Here is a 20237-nt window from a genome sequence, read left to right on the forward strand (position 1 = left end):
AAAATATGCGCTGTTCGTGGAACATTGCCAACAGTAATGTTCAAATTTTATTAGATTGAATAATAACAATAATATGTTATTGATCCTATCATATATTTGAAAGGTACCTACGATTTGCTACTTACGAGCATATACTAGAATTAAATATAAATTGAGTGGTTCACAAGCCTAGGGCACCAAGTCCATTCTGGTTATTTTTGAGTAAGCTATGTTTAAACATAATATTTGAGTATTTCTCATTATGTAAGGGTATGATTTAATTTGTTATTTTAATCTAAAACGTACAATATATTATCTAGTATTGAATGAATTTTCAGATGTTTATAATATATTTAAAAAAATATATACTCACTGGATCACCTTTGGGTCCGTCAAGTCCGATAGGTCCCTGAAGAAAATAAACAGTGATTCATTAATGTTATAGTACCAACATAGTAATATGTTTTACAAAACATGTAAGTAAGTCATATAATATAAAATTAATAAAAACAATATGAAAACAAAGCAATTGTCTTAGGGTTTAAGCATGAATTGGAGAAAAGTAAATAAAATAAACAAATAGTTAAAAGCGATAGATATTTTTATTTATTATTTTAAAGATTATGAGCAGTGTTAGTTTTTGTGTTTTATGTTGGTATTTAATGAGTGTTAGTTGCGCTATATATACTTTAATACGATTGTTATCGAGTGTTACAGAATCAAAGTAGAATTAATATCCATAACCCAACATTCAGAACTTGATGAAAAACGGGATGTTTGTTAATAAAAACGTACAAACCGCTTTTCACGAATAATTAAAAAATTGTAATTATGGATATTGTAACTTTTGATTTTTTATTATATTTAAGTGAATCATAAGCTGATTAAAAGTACGGTTATGTTATTAATAATAATTACTACTGGTAGATTGACTGAGTACTAAAGTTAATAGCATACAGTAAGCAAGAGTACTAAACAACTGAGAAAAGAACAGGAGAAATATCACGCCAGATTAATAATAATTACAAGAATTTCAACACGATTTTCTTCAGTATAAATATGTGACAATTTACCTAGCGTTATACATATGATATTAATGAAAGAAATACGTGAAAAAAACAATCATATATATATCAGCAATACGAAGTACCTATATAATCCGAAAATTCTAAATAATAAATAATATCAATTTGAAAGTAAGTTATTGTCAAAGTAGAAAATTTTGTATGTAAAGTTACATCATGGCAATACCTAAGTCTATTACTGAATAGAAAAGAATGGACCTTTAGATATTAAACATATGACTAATCATAAAATATTAAAAATATAACTTAGCAAATACTAAACGTAAATTGTTTCAATTCATTGAAAATAATTAATCAATTGCAAAGTCTAATAGATGGTTTAACGAACATATCGTACGATCTAATAAAAGTATAATGCACAAGTTGATAAACAAATAGTTTTAAGTGTTATAACTACGGTACAATCCATATATGAAAATATGACTTTATTAATAATTTAAAGAAGACGACATGAACAATAATACTATATTATTGTAGATATTTTTTTTCCGACTATGTCTGATCCTAATAAGATCATAAGGGCCTCCACAGGGTAGAGGTTTGTATTAACATATTTGTTTTTTACGAGAAATGGATGTCAGCCACTTTGCTCAACCTATTAGGTCCATACCCTGACTCACACACAAATTGAAAAACAATATGTGTACTTGCAAGTCCCATGATTCGAACCTGGGACCCACGGCGTTATAGTCCAACGCTTAAGCCGCGCGGCCACCGTGGGTGTCTGTGATATATTAGATATAGTATGTGAAAAGACACAGCGTCATAATGACATACTTATATATACTGCATATCTACATCTTTTTAACTCCCAAAGATACGCTAAATTCTTTATTTATTAAAATTATACGGCACACGACTCTTAATAACATATGGTTAAAAATATTCTACACTGATAACGGATTCATATTTACAGATAGTTTTAACAGGCAACCAAAATGGTAAAGTGTCTAATTATCTTAGCCATCTAAGTAACACGTATAATGTGGTAGTTATTATCAAAAAGTTGTTATTTTTTTATTGATTAAAATGCATGTTGAAAATTAAAAAAAAATATATAAGTATTTTACACATTTTTCAGGATTTAATAGGACCAGAAGTTCATCAAGCTGTAATTTATGCAACATAAATTTTGTAGTATTAATTTTTATTACGAAAAAAAACGTTGTTAACTTTCACCTAGAATATTAAGGCATTCGAAGAACCCTCTATACCAAAAGGAAACGATGTCACCCTCAAATTAAAATTCTACGAACCGGATATCCTGGAAAACCTCTGGCCCCACTGTATCCCTGAAAAATATTGAACATTTTTCTTAATATTTTTTTTTCAATACCTCACTAATATCATTTTTTATAAAATCAGCGTTTCTTCTACGTTCAAAGTAGATATTGTCATTTATATAATTTTGCTGTAATTCACGTAAGATAACAGTTAATATTTTGTATGGAAGGAATAAAAAAAACATGCGTTGGTATTAGGTATCTTAGGTAATTTATTACCTACTACATGGTCACACTATACATGGTCACAATTAATATAAAAGAGTGCAATAGAAACTTTGTTTCGAAATCATTACAATGGAGTATTACCACGTTATTGCCATTACGGTAAAATTAATGTATTAACGGATGGGGTTAATTAAATATCACTTATTTCATTAAGTCGAATTCTCTTCCTACTAGAGGTATCTAGCAGATAAATACGATGCTTGCAATTTAAAACAGTTTTTGATAATTTACAATTTCAACTGTATTAATTAATAAATATCTATCTGAAAATATTAAAAAGTCAAAGAAAGAGCTTCAATATTGGGATCATATTTAAATTAGATTTGATATAAATAAAAGGATTTTACGTAATACACATTTATATTTTTATAAAAATCGATGTTTGTTAAAATAAATATAAAAATTTTTAAAACTATTAGTCAAAAATCTCTTCATAATATTATTGAAAACTTAATAAACTAAATTGTAATAATAAATATGACCATAAAATAATATGTAATAATAAGATGGAATCCTTTAACAATTTCACACTTTATAATATATTTTTAAAATTGTACGTTTATCTTTGACTTAAAAAATAAAAGAAATATTTTGCTTTTTAATGTTTTCAGATAAATATTATTTACTGATCTCGCAGTTTAAATTATAAATTATCAAAAAAAAATGTGTCAAATAATTGCAAGCATCGTATTTTTCCGCTAGGTGCTTTTAGTAATCTAGTAGGTACAGGACTTGCCTTAATAACATAGATATTGAATACATTTTGTGAGTGTAAAATGTATCAAATATGGTACATGTATAAATACTACATACCAAATCGTATAATATCGTATATAATATCCATAAATACATTTGAATATTTAGTTTTACAATTTACCTAATAATGAGAAAGATATAAATTATTATTATTATTTCCATTTATATAAATATATTTAATATTACTTATGTTATTATTATGTGAAATGAATGAATTTATCATATGAAGTATATATTTTTTATGTTGAAAATATATCCGTGTAAAATATGGCTATTTTTTAGAAAACGAATTGTATTATAATATGTTTGAATAATAAGTATTATGGATAGTACAGTATTATGAACATTTCATTGTTACAAAATTGAAAATACCCACTGTTTATTTTACGCTAGTGGAAAATACATCGACGTGAAAAAAATTACCTCCGAAATTGGAAGGAGATCCCGAAAAAAAATATGCAATGGAAAAAGGTCTCGAGAACAAATTGCAATATTACTTTGAAAGAAGTGTGTAGGTGGTACCATAACCAGAAAATATATCCAAGAGGTAGTTCTCTGATAACACCGTGGAGTAAATTTGAAATTGAGTGGTACGAACCCTATTTCCGGGAATACCTCTGAGTCCCGGAAACCCCTGGAACAGATCAAACTTACGTTTCAAAAGTTTTGTTGCTGCCTTCATTGTATAATGTGTTTCTTGATGATCAATTTTATCGCAGACGGGAAGCCATAAATATCCTTACACGTAACATTATAATGTTACCAATTTGTATGTTAATAATTTGTTTACATTTTCATTCATAATATATAACAAACATAGTTAATTACAACAGTGATTGTAAACCTGAAGGTGCTTAAAGATTCTAAGCAAGTGGTAGGTATAGAATATAGAGGTATTAAGTAAACTTAATAAAAATGATAATTTTGTCAATGATAGATATTATTTAAGTTAATAGAATCCAAATTTGTATTTTTCTATTTGAATCGTTTGTTTTGCGACCCGGCTTTTGCCTTTGAGCAGATTCAGGAACATTAAACTCTCATTTACTAATGTATAACTGACACAGAAATTATAGTTAACACAATCACTGCTAACTTTTTAATTGCCACATTTAAATAACACGTTAATTATATCTAATGGCCAACAACTTCAAACGCGCCAGTCGCGGTGTTAGCACTAAATGAGTTAATAGCGCTTTTATAACAAATTCATACATTCAAAGAGTCTTTGCCTCTAAGCCTCTAAGAATCCCTATAGCTCGCCAGTTTTCTTGCTTCGTTCCAGGTCAAACCAGCATCCCGTAGCTTCACCATATACTAGTGGCGAAGACTCCATACTAGGCGATTGTTTAAAGCCTATCTTCTTAAAATATGTTTAATTGCATATTGACGTATTTAAATAATCACTAATATATTCTATTAATTGTCAAAGACATCTGCTGTATAATATAGAAATGTATTATAAACACATTGACTGCTGACTAGATAATTACTTTTTAATTACCACATTTAAATAGCATGCTAATTATATCGAATGGTGACCTAATCGTTACGCGCTGGGCGCGTCTTTAGCGTCCAATGTATTAATGTATTTATCGGAGTATTCGCCGAGAATGCTGATATTTTTTATGAAATTTATGTCACGTGACCTCTGCATGTGTATCGCAATGTATGCAAAACGATAAGCTCTGATGAGTAAGCCTAAAATCTTTGCGTATAGGTAATATTGTTGTCTATGACTGCAGCTTTGTCCAAAATTATTAATATCATAATAAGAATAAAAAATAATTTTATCTAATGATTTTTGATGTGCATGTTTGAGAAAATACATACTTATTTAAACTCATCGCTCAATTTTATGTCGTCAGTGAGATATTGAAATTTCATTGAATAAGTGTGACGTTATGTGCTCTTTTTTCTGATCTCCACAGCCTACCTCATTTCAAAAGTCACCCTTCTTCACTGTTTAAGACCGTGAAAACATTATTACCATATTAACAATATTTCAAACACTGTATATTTACTAATAATGTATTAATTTGGTATATAAACGATAAATAATTTGTGTCAGTAGTATATTCTCCACTGGTTAGTATGCGTAGTTTCTGAGATGTCGAAAAGCGAAACCCAGGTCGCCAAAAACGATTCAAACAAAAAAAGACATAACTGAAATCATTTAATAGTAATCATTTAATCAACTTAAAATATTACACCAAAATCTATAACTTTACTATAAAGCAAGGATAAAGATAAGTTGCAGGACATTGCCAATATATGCATATGTTTATATTGGTATTGTTAAGAATGTGGATATTATAATTGCTTTAGTGATTTTAATGTAAAAACCTTAATAAATAAATAATATTTAAAGAAAAAATACGTGCATACCCATCCAATAACCACTAACAGATAAATAGGGTAGAAATAACTTTACTTAGGTAGCTAAAGTTGAAAGATTTATAAATTATAATTTAACTTAAGAAAACTAATAATTAATATTGCAAATAAAAAGACTTACGCAATAACATTAAATGAATTAATATTAAATAATTATTTTTTTATAAAAAGGTTTAATTTGTTGATTATACTATAATTTATCGATGAAAATTATCTAATTGGGCATATTTCATAATAATATCCCTACATTTTAGGTCTATTTTTAAAATGATTACCATAAGCCTATACATGAATATTATTATTATCCCATTGAAGTAGGTAATTGAGTAAGACAGAATATTTCGAGATGATGTCTATTTTTATCCGATATACCTACTTAAGGTTCCCATTATAATACTCAAAACAGCTTTCGATTCGACCTTCATACAGTTCTGAAATTATAATTGAAAGTAATAAAAAAATCAATACACCAACTCGTATACAAGATTTAATAATAAAAAAATCTTTTTTTGAAAACACACAATTATAAAACATCCACATTAAAAAAATCTTAGAAAAAAATAGGACCGAGTGGTATTTGAATATGTATTTTTAACTTTCCGAAAGACGATTCTTATCTATTAAACTACTAATCTAACTGTCTTTTGTGCCATTAATTTTCAATAACTACACCATTTTGACGTCTTTTCAATTCAATCCAAATTGGATTATTCTTGACGCGAGCTGTGAAATCATGTTAGTGATTCATTAACTTCATTTAAATTTAAACGTTTTACCCACTTACATACAGAATTGGACACCTCAAATAACATAGATTGTAGCAATTATGATAATATAAGGATCGGTATCTTAATTATTAGGAAACATTGCCTGGAAATAGAAAGATATGAGTTCGAATATCATTCGGTTTTTTTTTTCTTTCTAGGAATTTTATAATAGATAATAATATGTTTGCTTTGTGCTGTATGATGCTTGTGCAAACATTAGTGTTTTCGATATTTCTATACGGAGTCGAGTCGTGGACCCTGAAAGCAAGGGAACGGAAGGCAATTGATGCCTTTGAGATGTGGTGTTGGTGACGAATGCTTCGTTTGGACGGAGCACATGACGAACCAGTCAATCATCCATAGACTGAAGATACAAGAACGGCTCTCGACAATATATCTGAGAAGAATTCTGCAGTTTTTTGGACATATTGTCAGGCGCGGACCGGACAACCCGGAGAGACGGATAGTTTTGGGTGACCTCCAAGGAAGGCGAAGCAGAAGAAGAGCGTCTACGCGCTGGAGCGACCAAGTGAAAGAGCTGACTGGGGGCACCATCCATTATTCTGCCCTGAGAGAAGCGGAAGATCGAGAAGGATGGAAAGTCTTGGTCGCTCAAAGGATGGCGAAATTCAAATGTGGTCACGATCCTCAGCAGCCTTGCACGACCAAGAAGAGAATAGTATGTTTCTGAGGTTTTTATATATTATTAAGGATGTATAAATTATAAATAACTAAATAAGATCGCCCACGGTGGTCGCGCGGCTTAAGCGTTGGACTATAACGCCGTGGGTCCCAGGTTCGAATCCTGGGTCTGACAAGTACACATATTGTTTTTCAATTTGTGTGAGTCAGGGTATGGACCTAATAGGTTGAACCAAGTGGCTGACATCCATTTCTCGTAAATAACCAAATCTGTTAATACAAACCTCTACTCTGTTTAGGACCATATGATCCTATTAGGATATGAACATGGTCGTAATGTTCGTAAATAAGATTAAATGGTTCATAAGATGATGCATAGGTGCTTCAAAGGTTTAAATGAATATTAAAAAAAAAAAAATGAATGTTGTTCTGTACCAAAATGAGGAATAGTAACCAAAAGAAAGTCGGTTACTTACAATTCAGATAAGCATCGCATTGTTTAAGATATATAATTCATATTTATTATTCTGAATACACTGTTCCCTTATCGCGAAAAGACAACGAGTCAGTTTCAACTTTAACAAACAAAGCCCTCCCCACCAAGATATACTCTTTTTACTAAAGTTAGAGTATAATATAAAATAATTTCAAAACTTTTCTAAATTTAGCGTAGAATCTCTTTCATGCAGGGAATTCAAAAGAGTCTATTAGTAAAACTTTAGTGGTGAAAACTTTCATTAAAGGCGTTTTAGATAAGCTTAAATTGCAAAATAAGAAGAGCTTTTTTTGTGTAGATTAGCAACTAATATAAATTACAACAAACAAAACATTACTAAATAAGTATAAGAAACAATTGGTATTTTATTCTACTACGCGTTTTTAAACATAACACGTTATTTTGTATAAATTATTAAATACTATAATGTAATCACAGAACAGATAATAAATATAATTATCAATACAGTAAAGTTTGACGCAGGGTTTTGAATGTGTGAGTGTCCTACGAAAATGAACCAAGTATTATAGACGTGCAATAGCATGTGTAATACACCAATATTAAATGCTCGTCAATGCATAAACCGAGAGCAGTTGTCAGTATTCTACGTATGACGTAATCTTGACACATGTTTAAATTTATCCCGTATTCTTCCTTACTCGAGATCGGTTGCCTGCTTCTCCTTACCTGGTAGGTATTTCAGTTCCCATTATTTCCATATTAGTTCCCTGTATATAATATATAAACTTACTAAATATATTATAATATATAAGTCAGTAATATAAACCTTTCTGGGAAGCAATATCAAAATGATTATTATATTATGAGATAACTTTTATAAGGTGATTTAAAATAATAATGAAATAAATTTTATTTTATACGATAAATCATATTTTATTTAGATGAAAAATCTGCTTTCCTCATCATTCAAGGATTTTCATTTAATACGTTCTATATAATATAGTAGTTGTATACAAAATCAAGAATCTGAAAAAAATCTAATATACCATTATTCGACCATGTCTGTTCCTAATAAGATTATATATAGGCCTCCACAGAGTAGATGTTTGTATTGACAGATTTTGATTTTACGAGAAATAGATGTCAGCCACTTGCTCAACCTATTAGGTCCATACTCTGACTAATACACATATTGAAAAACAATATGTGTACTTGCCAGACACAAGATTTGATCCTGGGACCCACGACGTTATAGTCCGACGCTTAAGCCGCGCGGCCATCGTGGGCGTTTATTTCATTTAATACACACAAACTGAAGATATTTATTTTTCCGTTAGAATACGGCTACCTACCATCTTTGTAATCTAAATCAAGGTACCTACCCACTTAATAACATTACTATTACGACTGATTTTGTAACATAAGTAAATGCTCTGATTTTATACTTTTAACCGATATTGAGATTGTGTTTTGAATATTCCAAAAAATACTTATATTAGTAATACATATTTTATTCAAATTGATTCAAAACCCGTTAAAATGGTAGGGTGTGCTTTTCAAATACCACTAAAATGGATAAGCCAAAATACTCTAGATTTTTTAGAATGTACGAATTAAAAAATAAATACATAAAGTTCACAGGTTTAATGGATATGAGTTTTTCTCGTTTTTCTCAAAACTACCTAAAATCCTTTTTTTTTATTTTTCTCAGAACTACCTAAAATCGTTTTAGGGGCTTTTGAAACTAGGCGCTTCAAAAATTTACTCTTCGACGTATTATGATAGAATTATTGTTTATATATTGATGTGACAATCTATCTATCGATCTAACATAACTATTGGCTATGGTTTTTAAAACGGGTTATATTTTTAAAGGGCCAGTCAATTAAATGTCTACATTTTTCGGCGAACTGAAGACACTGAAGATACAAGACAATATGTGTTTGAATCTAATTTATTTTTCTCACGTACGAATGTTAACTCGATTTATTTCTTATACGGTTTAAATGATATATGTACATACATGGAGTATAAAAGAAAACTTATCACTAATTCTGAGTACCTACGCTGAACAATCAAAGCCTCTTAACGTTAAAGTTAACGCCATACGTGCTGTGACAAAAAAACGTAATGGCTTACGAAAAAAAAGACGTAAAACTTTCTCAAACATTCGAAGCGCAAACGCGTAATACTGAGGCTACATTCGCTACAACAATTCTTACGAAACTGATTAGAAAATCCTCGAATACAGTGTTTCTAAGACTGTAATGAACATAATAAAAATGGTTACATGTAAATTGTATGTAAAACATTTCACCGTGGCACAGTTCGCCGTGAGCTGTCTTATCGGAAAGAGATGGCGGTATACTATATAATAGTATACGGTCTCCAATTTTATTAGATTCAATATGAACATATGGCAAAATTCATGAATTCAAGAATGAAAACCTAACCTAACAAAATAATAACCCAGTATATCGGCTATTTTCAAAATTTGTTTGCTGCTGACTTCCTGTAAAGTGTAAACCGACAAGAACTGTGTTTTATTTAGACATGAATTTTATTTCAGTACTGTACGACCCAAAGGTTGTACGGTCTTTAATATACGGCCATATATTTCCGATACAACATTTCACGGTGAAGTGTGATACGGTGAACTGCATATGTACAAGTTTCCGGACACGAGTAAAAAAAATATATACTTATTGAAAAAACTCTAATATTTTTATATTCTAGCATTTTTAGACATGATAGGCGGTCATCACTACTTATAGTTACGCATTCCACTAGCGGTTATTGCTATTGAGCAGATATTATTTATCACACGAAGCAAGCTCGGAGAGGACGAACATAAAAAAATGTACCTAAGAAAAAGCGGTGGTTATTTATGGAAGTGACGAGGCACGGTAAGGTGATGCTAGCTTTGGGATTTCTGTGTAGCGAGTTGCGTGCGCTGACTGGATGTGCACGATACGAAGCTATGAGAACACCCATACAATCAGTATGGAAAATGCAGTCTGTAGTTTGTAGTTACCGCCAATAGTAACCACAAATACCGCACAGTCAATTTTATGAAATTATATAAGTAGATACCACCATTCTATCGCTAGTATTGAAATCAACGTAAAATGTATGTAAAAATATTGGAAAGAAATTTAAAAGTTACGTTAGCTTGTTGGTAATTCACAATATTTTTAGAGTTGTTGTATCATCCAAGTGTTCATTTTAATATTCTTTCCCGTTTTAATTTACTACAACATATTATATTATGAATAAAAGATTATATAAAATAATTATTATATGGAAGTTTAAAAAAAATGAGTAATAGATGATAGATTTTTTCACAATAACACCATATCCTTCAATATCTAGTTACCAGTTTACAGTTAGTATGTAACTTCGAAATAAATTGTATGTAGGGTAAATATATCAGGTATGGTAAATTTGAATAGGTCAGAAAGCCTTCCCTACTGACAATATAATATAAATGATTTGATTTATTCTTAAACAATGAAAAAATATTATTTGATTTAACAATAGTAATAAATTGCACAGCGAAGTCTAATTATTGTTAGTATGATGTAAAAAACTTGGGTTAGGTTAGATTAAGTTTGTTATAAAGATATCGCACACCATTGTATCATTTTATGTGTCCTGTACAATTACTGTAATAATCTAGGTTAGGTAAGTAGGCTACATTTTGTTGGCTGGAAAATTAGAGGATATAAATGTCAAGAATTGGCCATTTTCGTCGTCTGTGGTTTGCAGGAGAAGTGGGATTCTTGAAACTAAATCACAGTGTAAATAATTTATACTGACACAAAAAGTGTATTTTTTTACACAACCCTATTAAAATGAGTTAGGCGAATGGCTAATAAAGATTCGTAGAAAAAAGGGTATGTAAAATATCAACTCCACTCTGTGTAGGGTCAATATGCTCCGCTTAGGAACGAACATTGAAATTTAGTTGTACTTCTTATGGAAATCAGACTAAAAAATAGACGTTAAATTTTCATGGTATTCTATAATACCGAAAATAATATGTTTTGAGAAAACTTTGTAAACAAAGTTTTACAAGCTCTGAATTATCTCAGAGTTTCCCAATAATTGCGTTCGGCTTGGGTTGTTAATCTAGCTCTTTACGATTGTTACTTTGTTTGAATTTCACTACAAAAATAATCAAATTGCCAGTACGGAGTGGTCAGTAAATAGCTCACTAAAATGCAGACAGTGTCTCTGTGTTTGGTTGCGAAAGCAAGGCTCTTAAATTTAACTTTGTTTGAAAGACAACTAACAAACTATTGTACAAGCATAATAAATGTAAAGTTAATATTGAAATAAATGACATGTAGAGTACCATTAGTATTTCTTTAAAAAATAGTTACTTATATAATATTTCGGTTTACCGTTTCAATACACTGTACAATTATGACATTAATTATCACATTATTATAAACATAAGAATGATTAATAATTACAATATTCCCGCCAAAAAGATTAAAACTAATGCCAGTAGAAATTATTGCAAAGTATATCTAAGTTGAATCATTTTGCTTTTGCATTTTTTTAAAGATCAGTTATGTCAGACTATTTATATTTTTAGTAGTAACTAACTGCACATAAACACGATAGGTGGTGTCTACTTAACCCATAGCTTACGGGCCGCACAAAATTGTGTTTTTGCTAATTACTTTTCAAATGCAAATTAACACGTTAATTACAAAATTAATTAAAATGGCCCGTAAGCATTGTGTTAAAATTGTTAAATTTGAATGTTTTTTAATTCTTGTCGGAAACCAATAATGTGAGAACTTTGGAAACAAAAATGACAGTTGCCATGTTTGTAAAATGTTGGTAAATTAATAAAAAATCACATTTGTTTCAAAATAACATATATTATAATATTGTATAATATCTGAAAAATATATTCTAAAATGTTGTTTGCGATTAATAAGAGAGAAATTATACATTTTCATTGATTTTCATTTTACGAACATGGAAACTACCGTTTTTGTTTCCAAAGCCCTCATATGTAGTAAAATATAGGTACTTAACTATAAAACTTTGCAATAAGTAGGTAGATACATATTTAATTGAATTGCGTTAGTAGATATCAGTACCGGGTTCGTTTGCTTATATCAACATAAAGCTGGGTACTCACTAGCGAGCCGTAACTGTAACCGTTCCAGATACTGTAACCAACTCTAGATGCAAAATAATTATTTATTAGGCTCGCGAACTACGAGTACCTAATTATTTGGCGCCCATAGTGGTAACCATAGACTATAGATACATCTAGACGCCACCCGTTGCATTGCTAAATGAAGCGACGTGCCGTGCGTTTGGTTTGTGGGCGAGCGAACGCATTCGCCTACAAATGTTCGAGACTATAGACCATTTCGCTAGTGCTCGCCCAAAGTGCTCGCACTAGACGCTCAGAATTAAAATATAATTTTCTATTTTTTTACGTTATATAGTATTTTTAAGCGGTCAAAATGCAACCATTAGGTAAAGATATACATAATTTAAGTTGTTTTAAAGAAACACCGGATCACTGATATTAAAATAAATAATAATATACAAATAAATTGCCACGAACATGTATCAACTCACATATGAAACGTAATACCATCTTCTTGCTTATCAGTACGGCTACCATATTTTAATACAACACGCAGAACCACCTTTCCTACTTAATTAACTAAAAATATATACCACTGATTTTATGTTTAATACAAAAAATAGCAAATTTAGCAACACGAACTCGCAGATTATCGATGTTACGTGAAGCGATTCACCACGATTTGCCAGCGATATTTTTGGAAACTGACTCAAAAATATGTAAACCTTTTATCTTACTCTAGCGCGTGTCGCAGAGATAATAAGGGTGCCGAATACTTTCTCACTCGCACTCATACATCGTTTTTGTTCAGGCCTTGTCGTGGTAACCAGGGAACTCAGAAATAATTTCTTTTCTGTGGTGGTAACTGTATCTGCAGCGGCCACAGTTTACATTTTATCAAGTATGAGTAGATACTAGTGGTGTGCGTCCTATAGATAATGTAGATGCGCAGAATCCCTAGTTATAATCGATACAGTACTTACTATGTAATAAAATGATGTATTTAGTGTGAATTTGTATGGTATTTAATGTTATGGTATTGTTAATTGTTGATAAATAATTTTAGAATATCGAAGAACACCACTCCGTTTTGAATACCACATATCATACTACTTTATCGGCCGCCCGCCAAAATTCAAATAGTAAAGTTATAAAATCCTAAGGTGAATATGATTGTATTTCAATAGCATCCCTGCACACAAAGACATGCCTGCCATTGATGAGTTTCAATAACAGTGATATAACAGCATTAAATAAAAATTACTAATTACCACCAAGTAAGTACCTAAATCCATTGATTTTTTTTTAATTAAACCAAAGAAAATTATTTTGGTTAGATCGATACAATTTTATTCTAATGATAAATTAATTTCATTTATTATAAAGCTTCATTTTAATAAGCCTCCCTCATATTAGTAACATAACCATGCGATGTAGGTACTTAACAAATCTTAAACAGTAGTTTTGTTAGTACCTATTTACTACCCACACTGTATTAAAAAAAACCAACCACCGGGTGAATCTCAAGTGTCTTACCATATAACCTCGTTCACCCTTTTCGCCTTTCGTTGCCTGCAATATAAGCAATAATATGTAAGAACGAAATTATGCCACTGCTCATAATACGGAAACCGAATGAATATTTTAAATACATTGTTTTTTATTGAATCGTTAATAGCCAAATGTTTCCTAGAATTTTGCGTAAATTAAATTATTTGTTACTTATTGTACTTTGAAAGAAACCCTACTTAATTCTTTGTTTTACTTATTTGTATAACAAGCGAGTAAATATGTTTAGTAATTAATTATATCAATTTATGTTACATTTTGGCAATTGGATGATTTGATGCTGCCAACTGGACAGATATCTAGGAGCCGCACAAATAAAGTATATGCGCAAAGAAATACATGTACGTCACAGCTTACACTAGTTAGTAGACAAACACACATATACTAATGCTTGTAATTGTTCTAAAAAATCATGTCGATTGTGTGTTTTCTTATTTCAGTATTGCACTGAACCACAGAAACATTGTAAAATAATCGTTAGAAATCGATCAATAATTCGACGAACTTTTGATTGTCACAACATAATATAATATAAACCTTCAATATAATGACAAACCCATCAGGAATAGTGTCCAATCTAAAATATTGCGCAAAATGATCAATCATTTTGTTGATATATTGAATGGTTGTGCCAATCGAAACTTTATTAGAAAACATTGTGTAAATTGTGAAACATCGACTAGTTTGTAATAAATAGTATTGCAGCGTGCATACCATCGACACGTGCTTTGTAACAATCATAAACCTTACTGAATTGCAGGTACTTCTATTTCTTCGTGCATTTATTTGTCGTCGAGTTGTCCCAATCGTCCAGTTACACTGGCATCCAGTTGCCGAATTGTCCTAGACGCAAAATTTGTCAGGTCAAACAATCAATACAATGTCTACAATGGAATGTAACGCTTTGATTTCTTTAAGTGATACATAATATATATTATTGTTATTATTCTCTCTACAAACCGGCGTGAATCTTGACTTTCTCTTATGGAGTTAAAAGGTAATTAATGATTGTTAGACTTTCGTTCAACTTATAAAGTCCAAGCTCTGGATACAAACATACATCTACTACCTCACGAATAATTACGATTATTATATACCTATATATTTAATACTTACTTTCTTACTCAACACAGAATGGCCAAGTAATTAATCTATACTAATCTGTCTAGCCAACTCCATAGCTAATCTGTACTTAGCTAATACGTCATATTAGCTACAATTTACTATATTTGAGTAATATAATAATATATTATCTGATTTGAATTGAATATTTTGGATCCATTGATAAATATCTAATAATATAAAATTACTTTATTGTATAATTTGAGATAATTGGTATACCTCTGTAGTTTAACCCTTCAAATAATGAAATAGTTTGCCTAATATTATTGTCTTTGTATTGAGTAATTTGTAAGTGTGATTTTTATGTATATTTATTTGTGTTTTTGACGTGATTTTAAAATTAAGTATGTTAGCAGTAATACTGGTAGGTATGTTGAAGTAAGTATGTAGGCAAAGAATAATTCAAAAAATAATTTAAATAAAGCAAAATGAAATTAATGCAAAATAATATAATAAGCAGTTAGTACCGGAAATCCATTCTTGCCAGGAGGGCCAGTTGAACCCTGTAAAATAAATAAAAATAAATTTAAATAATAGCAAAATAATAAATATTACTCTACGATGGGATTATAAGGATTAAATTATAAAATTTTCTTATCGGGGAATAGTCAAAAATATTTTTTAAATGGTCATGAGATATCGTCGCCCCAGTATTGGTTTTGCGAAGCTCCATTTTTGGCGAAATTGACTTTTTAATGTAGTTCATTTTCTTTTATATGAACGCATCGAAATCGTTATTAAAAAATATTATATTATTCTTTAGAAACATAGATATTTTTTCAAAAATGTCCAAGAAACCTCGGTACAAAACAATCATTCGGTATTGGTTTGTCCAATTTGTGGACCAAACGGCGCCAAAGGGTTGTTATACGGATATAACGGATCGCTTATCCTTTTCTAATATTAGCGTTGTCTAGCTTTACTGACTACGTCTTCATTACTTATTTGAATATGTTATAATTTTTAAATTAATTTTGAGAGTATTCAAAGCGATCACTGCTAACGTGTAGTATATGCTGTTAAATAAATACAAATTCTTCTGAATTAAATGAGTAATATTGCTGGATTACACTTTTAATATACTCTAATATAATGTATCTTTCATTATGTCAAATAAATAAATATGGAAGATCTTCAAGCATTGAAATATAAGGAAGTGAACTTTGTTTTTCTTTTCCTGAACATTTCACTTATTGTCGCTTTGGACAAATCAATACTAGGGTGACGATATGTATAATATAATTTTATGTAAGCATTAAATAGTTATCAAATTAATATCCATCATTTTGCTTGCATAACAAAACAGATATAACATATTACGAATGCGGTAAATGTCTAACGGAAATTACAAATGTACGAGTATAATACAATATTTTTATTATGATCAATTTACATTATATTATTTTAATACATTGTCGAAACGTTTTGTAATACATTAATCAGTAGGTTACGCAATCCTTTTAGCTAAATTACTTTTTTATCATACGATATTGCGTAAAATACATTACACCATATATAGTAAGAATTACCAGCCAAGGTTAAATAGTAATCCATACTAATTGAAAAGGTGAGTAGAAGAAGGGCGTACGTACTAAACTATAGTTTTGAGAAAAACGCGTTGAGATATTCTGATGATATTTTTAACGATGCTTGAAGCATCCTAACCATTTTATCTTTTACGCACACATTATTATAGTTTTCGGATGAAAATGATTTTCATATAATATGGTAACGAAGTAATCAAGAATTCTAAAAGTATCTATACATCAGAACACCTCAACATTATTTAAGTCACACTTCTACTCAGCTTTTCAATTATATGTTATAATGACCCATGATGATAATATTGGAAATAAATGCAATACAGTTCATTGAATTTCCATAGGAGTTTTCTGCCTTTGGTCCCAATAGTCAGATATCTAATAGATACACCGTCAACTTTTTTATGAATGAACAATGATTGAATGACAATAAAAATGCATTTTCTCGGCATTGCGTAAACGATGAGAAAATAAATGATTTATATTTTATAAATATAATAATATGTTTTATAAATTCTAATGGATTTAAGTTTTGTATTATTCCATTTATGTAGTTTTTTGCGACCCGGGTTTCGCCTTTTGGCATCTTCAGGCGCCGTGTACACTCACCAAAGGTAAACACACACTGACAACGAACACTCTTAACTCTAGCTTATATATTGATTTATTATATAAGCTAGAGTTAAGAGTGTTTGTTGTCAGTGTGTGTTTACCTTTGGTGAGTGTACATGGCGCCCGAAGATGCCGAAAGGCAAAACCCGGGTCGCAAAAAACGACTTGAATGGAATAGTACAAAACTTAAATCCATTAGAATTTAAATTCAAAATATAGTGTTATAGCCAAAATAGCTATCCATTAAAAAATAATTTGTTGAATTTAATATTATTATTAATTATACTATTACAAACAAAGAAAGTACATAATATGACATATTTATTGAAATTTCTTTACCAACTACTACTAAACTTTGGCCGAATGTACCCATTATATATATTACTACTATTTATAGTATGGTAATGAAAACGGATGGAAATGAAAATTTAATTGTTTCAATTAAGAATTTTGTTGCCTTCGTCGTGTATTTTTCTTTAAAACTTTCTCTCCCAAAAAAAGTTGTAATTTCGTCACAGATTAACTATTCTTGTTAACGTACTTATGGTATCTTAGACACTGAAGTATCTAACCACATAAATAACTGTTTTCACCAAAATGTTCCCTATGTCCTTTTGGCTAGTTTTAGTCCAGTATAATTTGTTATATTGTGTAAGTTTACACAGACCCATTAAAAAGCTTTTAAAAATATATTTGTTATTAAATGTTTTCGTCTATAGATATATTATTGGTAGATTCCTAGGGCTATTTTTTTAGTAGTAAATACCCCGCCCCGTGGGTTAGATAGATATTCGAGTAAATAAGAAAACTTTTATAGACTTTGAAATAAAATTCGAATTCGCTGTAGGCAGTTTATCTTTAAAATAAAATCGAAAACAAAACACATTAGCGACAAAAAAAAGTTTTTTACTTACTACACTAAATACAAATAGGAAAAGTTTAATTTTATTCTTACCGATGTTCCGGGATCCCCTGAGTCTCCCTTTTTACCCTTCTTCCCTCTCTTTCCTGGTGGGCCTGGAGGTCCTGCAACAGAAAAGGAAAACATGACAATTAATTAAGATGGATTTAGTACTTATAACTTGTTTATATTGTAAATAAAAACCAAGTACTTGGTACTACGAATTGAAATTAAAATATTATTGAAATAAATAACAAAATATTAAAAAAATCATGGTACAACCAGTAGCGAAGGGTGGAGGTATTATCCGCTATAAATAGTGCACATTAAACTTTGTTAGTCATACGTATTTGTTAGTATTGAACTAAGACTACAATAATTATATTTACAGATGGCGCTGGTTAGGTTTTAAAAATCAATATTATTAGTTCATTTTCTTAAATTCATTAAGTCATGCCTAAACCATACTATAATAGATAAAAAAAAATTATTCTTGGTGCCTACATATCTATAAAATATCCAAAGTTATGTATGATTTAATTGCATAATTTTAGATATTTTATAGACAGACGAGTTATGATTATTATTTATTGCGGCTTGGTTTCGCAGGGTTTATTAAATTAAATTTTAAATACTAACCATCACCATCTGTAAATTGTAGTATTATTTCAATGAAAACAAATACGTATGACTGACAAAGTTTAGTGTGCACCAGTTATGGCGGATCTTAACAGCTTACCTCCACCCTTCGCCACTGGTTAATAGTGGGTGTTTCATATAGCGATGTTTTATCCAATTCAAAATAAAAATATCATTTTACCACTTTCAACGTAAACTGGCTTATATTTTATTTTATATTAGATACACATATTATTATAATACACTATGATACTATCCACATAACTTCAAATATTAAATTGACAAATTTATTATTTCATCTTTCCACAATAGAGCTATTGAGAATAACAATAAAGGTAAGACCAGAATCGATCGAATGTCAAGCCTACTTTAGAATCAGCCAAGACAACAGGACGATAACCTCATAGAAATTTATAACAAAGCCCAAGGAGTGCGAAGGCATTATAAATTTATAAACGTGTGACAAAAATAGTTCTCGGCGGTATTAAATCCCCTTGCCTCTGGGGAAGACATAAGGGCAACCTTGTATGAAGTATTAGCAAGTTCACTACAGTCGTGGAATACTAATTTCCCCTTTTTATCTTGGCGCTCGGAAAATGAATTTTTCCTCACTGTACGTTGTATTTTCATGATTTCATTTTCAGAAAATACAGTTGATGTTTATTTACAAAATCATAATTCTACTTATTTAGTATAATAAGAGTTTTCGTATTATTTTAAATTTAAAATACCTTCTCCACTACAGACCTCAGTTCCGGTTTATATTACTCTATAAATACCACTTCTCGGGAAAAATTAATTATAAGCAACTCTCGTAATTCAATACATTAGAATTAGACCACGGCTCAAAATGGATCGGAACGCACCGGAGCGCCGTTCCGGTTCGTAACATCCCCAAAATTATCGCTCCGTCTCGTGGAAATATTAATTTGACCGTCTGAACGATATATGCCATATAATAAAAAAATCTAACACACTTATTTTTTTTAAATACACATACAATTAGATAATAACGTTAGGTAATATTTTCGTAAAATTATCGAGCGCTCCGGTTCGTAAAATTTTACATTTCTAGCGCTGTATTAGACAGTGATTTTTTCCGACTTAAATTCCCGTTAAAATCACAATAAGTATATT

General features: G+C 30.1%; 1 protein-coding gene across 1 annotated transcript in view; it reads right to left on the reverse strand.

Annotated features, from left to right (window-relative positions):
- LOC147073472 (uncharacterized) overlaps nt 1-18585 on the reverse strand; it is a 68308-nt gene extending 49723 nt beyond the window's left edge. Inside the window, exons 1-4 of the mRNA XM_085945371.1 lie at nt 18516-18585; nt 15875-15910; nt 14253-14288; nt 353-388 (exon numbers count right to left, since the gene is read on the reverse strand). Coding sequence (XP_085801497.1) covers nt 353-388; nt 14253-14255 — 39 coding nt within the window. The 5' untranslated portion in view covers nt 14256-14288; nt 15875-15910; nt 18516-18585. The remainder of the gene's footprint in view (nt 1-352; nt 389-14252; nt 14289-15874; nt 15911-18515) is intronic.
- Nucleotides 18586-20237: the final 1652 nt, after the last annotated feature.

The sequence above is a fragment of the Rhyacophila brunnea genome, unplaced genomic scaffold (assembly GCF_057557595.1).
Source record: "Rhyacophila brunnea isolate RB1 unplaced genomic scaffold, BYU_Rbru_1.0 scaffold_18, whole genome shotgun sequence".
NCBI classification, from domain to species: domain Eukaryota; kingdom Metazoa; phylum Arthropoda; class Insecta; order Trichoptera; family Rhyacophilidae; genus Rhyacophila; species Rhyacophila brunnea.